General features: G+C 42.9%; 1 protein-coding gene and 1 long non-coding RNA gene across 4 annotated transcripts in view; both read left to right on the forward strand.

The window, feature by feature from the left end:
• Positions 1-4,385, forward strand: part of LOC107670015 (uncharacterized) — a 718,471-nt gene that overhangs the window by 285,020 nt on the left and 429,066 nt on the right. The window lies entirely within an intron of this gene.
• Positions 1-4,385, forward strand: part of LOC107669951 (adhesion G protein-coupled receptor B2-like) — a 303,770-nt gene that overhangs the window by 256,601 nt on the left and 42,784 nt on the right. For all 3 annotated transcript variants that reach the window (XM_016462397.1, XM_016462388.1, XM_016462399.1), the window contains exon 22: positions 431-516. In XM_016462397.1, coding sequence (XP_016317883.1) covers positions 431-516 — 86 coding nt within the window. The remainder of the gene's footprint in view (positions 1-430; positions 517-4,385) is intronic.

A 4,385-nucleotide genomic window follows, 5' to 3' on the forward strand; every position in this document is an offset into this window, starting at 1 on the left:
TACTGCTTTACTGTATAGGTTTTTACTGTTTTACTTCATTGTTGTATGCCTGTATTTATGTAACACCGTGGTCCTGTGAGGCACGACATTTCGTTCCACTGTATGTCCCCACATGCAGCAGAATGACAATAAAGCTCAACTTGAACTTGAACTTGAACTTGAGAATTGCAATTCTGCATCTGGTTGCTACTTAAATTCAAATAGAATTAGAGAGTTGAATTCAAATTTAAAAGGCATCCTTGATTCAGTTCTGAATGGAGCAAAACCCTGTTGCTAACAAACAACACTGCTCTCACCACAAGAATTATGATGGTTCTATTTTACAGGCTAAATAAAATCCTGACTTGAAATAACCAGCATAATCTAACATAAAAAAAAAAAAAAAACTTCTAACAAAGCAAATAACACACCCTCCATCTCTTTCCTGCAGGTGAACATGCTGATTGGGATAGTGGTCTTCAACAAGCTCATGTCTAGAGATGGCATCTCAGACAAGTCCAAAAAGCAGAGAGCAGGGTAAGTGAAGGTCAAAGTAATGGCTATATGATACCCATCTATTTCTGGATTTGCACCAAGTCACTTATTTACCACTGGCCTGTTGAAGGTTTTAAAATATCCTGTCAAGTATTTGTATGGGCGAAATAAATTACCCATGCTCTCTCTCTCTCTCTCTCTCTCTCTCTCTCTCTCTCTCTCTCTCTCTCTCACACTCTCTCACACACACACACACACACACAAACACACGACCACTAAAAGTTGAAAAACATCAGACTGAAAGCCAAGATATGACAGCTTCATTAATGGACTTGTATTGATTTGCTGGCCTGCTGACCTCAGGCTAGTCCTCTGATAGCTCTGTCATTTGCTAAGTGTATATTCATAGTTCATGTAACTGCATATACTGACAGGATCAAGGAGCCCTTGTGCTTTTAAAATGCTTGTTCTGTTTTGCCTTTGTTGGATTGGACACAAAGCAGAGTGATCCATTAAACACTTGTATTAATGAGTGGACTGCCACATCCCTTACCTCAAACAAGAGGCTAAATCGCACTGAGAGATTGAATATTCCCATTCCGCTCCATGAATCCGGTACCTGGTAACTTCAAGAGCATTCTCACAGCCCTTTGTCTTTAATTAAACTAACGCTGCATCAGAAACCCCCATTTTTAAGCAAAGATAAGAGATTTACATTGTTTAAAATGAGCTCACGGTTCAACTGCTGTCAAGCCTATTGTCATGCATGGACATGTTTTCGCTAGTTCTATACTGAAGGCATGAGAACAGCCTTAATGCTCGCAGTGCAACTGAATTAGTGCATCTAATAGCTACCAATAGCCTCTCCGCATTGAGTGTACACTGTACAAATGTCATTTAGATATGTGGCATTGCTTTGGTGGACCACCATACCGACATCTTGGCAGGAAACTGTGGGTCTTACTAATTGAATGAGGAGCTAATCAGAGATCTGAGCTAATCCAATGACTGGATATTTTTAAAATCCCTCCAGGCAAGAGTACGTTCTGCAATTTTGCCCTAAGTTATTTGTCTTTTTTCCACTTTTCTTTTCCTGTAATGTTTATGTACAAGGGAGATCAATGCATATTGGGAGCTGCAATGGCTAACTATGGATTTTTAAGATAGTGGCTTTGATATAAAAATGTCCTAGAGTTTAAATTCAATTGGACTAATTTTCATATTCACACACTCTCTCATGCTGTCTTTCACATACAGTGAATATGCTGTTGCAATAATTTTTTAGTTCAGCAAACATCACTGTTCATTGCTCATATTTACAGTAGGTTTTAGGGGTTTGCTGTCAGTCCTTAATCCCAAATATTACAATTTACAGCTTAACTCTTTATGTTTTGTGCATGAATGTTACCTCAAAATATCCAACTAATTGAGAGGGGGTGCTTTTACTTTTTAAAGCAACCTGACTACACCTGGTGGGCGATAAAATAGACCTCAAGGAGGGACCCAAGCCATATCTAGAGACCGCAGTATCAGATAATTGGTAGTGGGCCAGTAAGCAACCGCATTGCAATGCATTAAAACCACTCAGAAACCTTAGCAAGAAACCTTAATCATATTTTAAGAAACCTTAGTCATATTTTATTCACAATCCTTTATTATTGTGGTGGACATATTTCCTAAACAGTCTTATTTAGTAAATTAAATACTAAACTAAATTTAGCATCATGCTTTCTGTGTTTTAAGGCTGTGTGTGTAAATGAAACACAAGTCCACTGTTGTAATAAGCTGCTGCTTCTCTTCGTTGCTGATCCCGAGTGCCCCTTATTTCCAAATTTCTGATGTTCAGAGCACTTTCTCCAAGTCTGTGACGTGAGGCTGTCTTTTGTTTCCTTTACACTTTCAATCAGCATCTCAGAACACACACTAAATTCAAACCAAATGGGATAAAGTATATGTATGTACAGTAGTTCTGTGTATTTTTTTTTTACGATTTTGGAGCTCCATACAGTTAAGCGAGTTGAAATAACTGTCGAGTTTGAGTCAAGTGTAGGATGTCTGTTCAGTAAATCCATAAAGCACTGGACAAATGAATTCCATTTAGCCAAAAGAAAATGTATGTCTTAATTTCTAATTTCTTATTATTATCAATGTTGAAGTGCTGGGGTCTGTTCTTCATACCTCACTTAATGCATCTGAGATGATTTGACAGATCTTTTAATCCTGATAACTGATCTCTGGATAATTTGGTTCTTCAAACAAGTTAGCAGATTAGATTAAAATGTCTGGATTACGTTGTCTAAAATTACTTTCTGTTGTCATGTTCATTGAAAAGGGCAGATATATCCATACTTGAAACCATGATCAGCAATGCAGTGATTGGCTGGCGGCAAGAAAGCAACGTAATGACATCATATAATTAAGTTTCCCCTTCGGGAACTCGAGCTACGTCGGAAAATGCTAGGGGAACGCCTTCAACGATACCAAGCTCTGAATCATATGTGTAATCAGTCCAATCGATGGGCGAGACGTCAGAGGCGGGTGACGTCATGACCAGGAAGCTTTAAAAGCACGTGAGGTGCAGCCGGCGTTAGCTTTCTGTCATTCAGCAAAGCTCTCTGTGTGTGTCGGTCACGATCTATGTTCTGTGAGTCTTATTTATTGTTGTCTGTCCAAAGTTACACAAGCATTCAGCAAAAAAAAAGTATAAAGCTCCAGCAAAGAAAAAAAGATGTCTAAAGCAAAGACAAACAAGGGCGAAAGCAGATCGCGTTATTGACTGTGTGTTCCTCCCTGCCCACGCTACATCACGAGCGGGGATACACACAGTTTGTGCATGGTCTGTTTGGGAGCGGAGTACGCGGCGTCGGCTCTCGAGGGGGCCGACTGCCCGCATTGTGAGCAGTTGCCACTGTGTTTGCTTCGCTCCCGGAAGGCTCTCTTTGAGGAGGGAGCCTTCACCAGCGTTCCTCACGGTGCTGGCCCCGCTTCCGCCGAGGCGGAGCGGCAGCTGCACTCGTGGGGTTCGCAGCTGGATCTGGTGGAGGGAATGGAGACGGGCGAGTCCCTATCTTCTTCCTCACCTGCCAGATCCACTGCCCGCTCGCTGGGATCGGAAGCCCGTCCTGCGGTTTCTTCCCCCCGGAGAGCGGACTCGGCGCTTCTCATATCTTCCTCCGAGGAGGTTGTCGAGGATTCGCCCCCTCAATCCCCACAATATGAGGAGCTATTGGAGGTAGTGCGGTTACAGAGCGATGACCCGGGTAGAGTAGACGCTTGCGAGCTATCTGTCGCCCGGCGCGACATCGTCTCTGAAGGCTCCGGTCTTGCCCTCCAAGCCACTGCGAACGCTAGCAGCTCCAAACACACCAGAGACCAGTCTCGAGAGACTGGTTCCCCTAGTAGATTATTTAGCAGCGTGGAAACTACTGCCAAATGTATCTCGTTGGGTCCTGCAAACTGTAGAAAGAGGCTATTGCATTCACTTCGGCGCTCCGCCGCCACCTTTCAAAGGGGTTTTCCTCACATAATTGCTCACTGTCAAACAGGTCATGTCTCGGATCAGGTCCGAGGACTGATTTGTCACGATAGATATAAAAGATGCTTATTTCCATGTGTCCATCCTTCCCAGTCACAGGAAGTTCCTGAGGTTTACTTTCAGGGGCAAAGCTTACCAATATCGGGTCCTTCCCTTCGGCCTAGCACTCTCACCACGTACTTTCACAAAGTGTGTGGATGCTGCTCTGGCTCCTCTGCGACTCCAATGCGTCCGCATACTCAATTACATCGACGATTGGTTGATTTTAGCTCAATCAGAGCAGATGGCGGTTCGGCATCGAGATGTCGTTCTCGCTCATATGAAAGAGTTGGGGTTAAGACTAAACGCCAAGAAAAGTGTGCTTTCTCCATTACAT

This window comes from Sinocyclocheilus anshuiensis, unplaced genomic scaffold (assembly GCF_001515605.1).
Source record: "Sinocyclocheilus anshuiensis isolate Anshui unplaced genomic scaffold, SAMN03320099.WGS_v1.1 scaffold253, whole genome shotgun sequence".
Lineage (NCBI taxonomy): Eukaryota > Metazoa > Chordata > Actinopteri > Cypriniformes > Cyprinidae > Sinocyclocheilus > Sinocyclocheilus anshuiensis.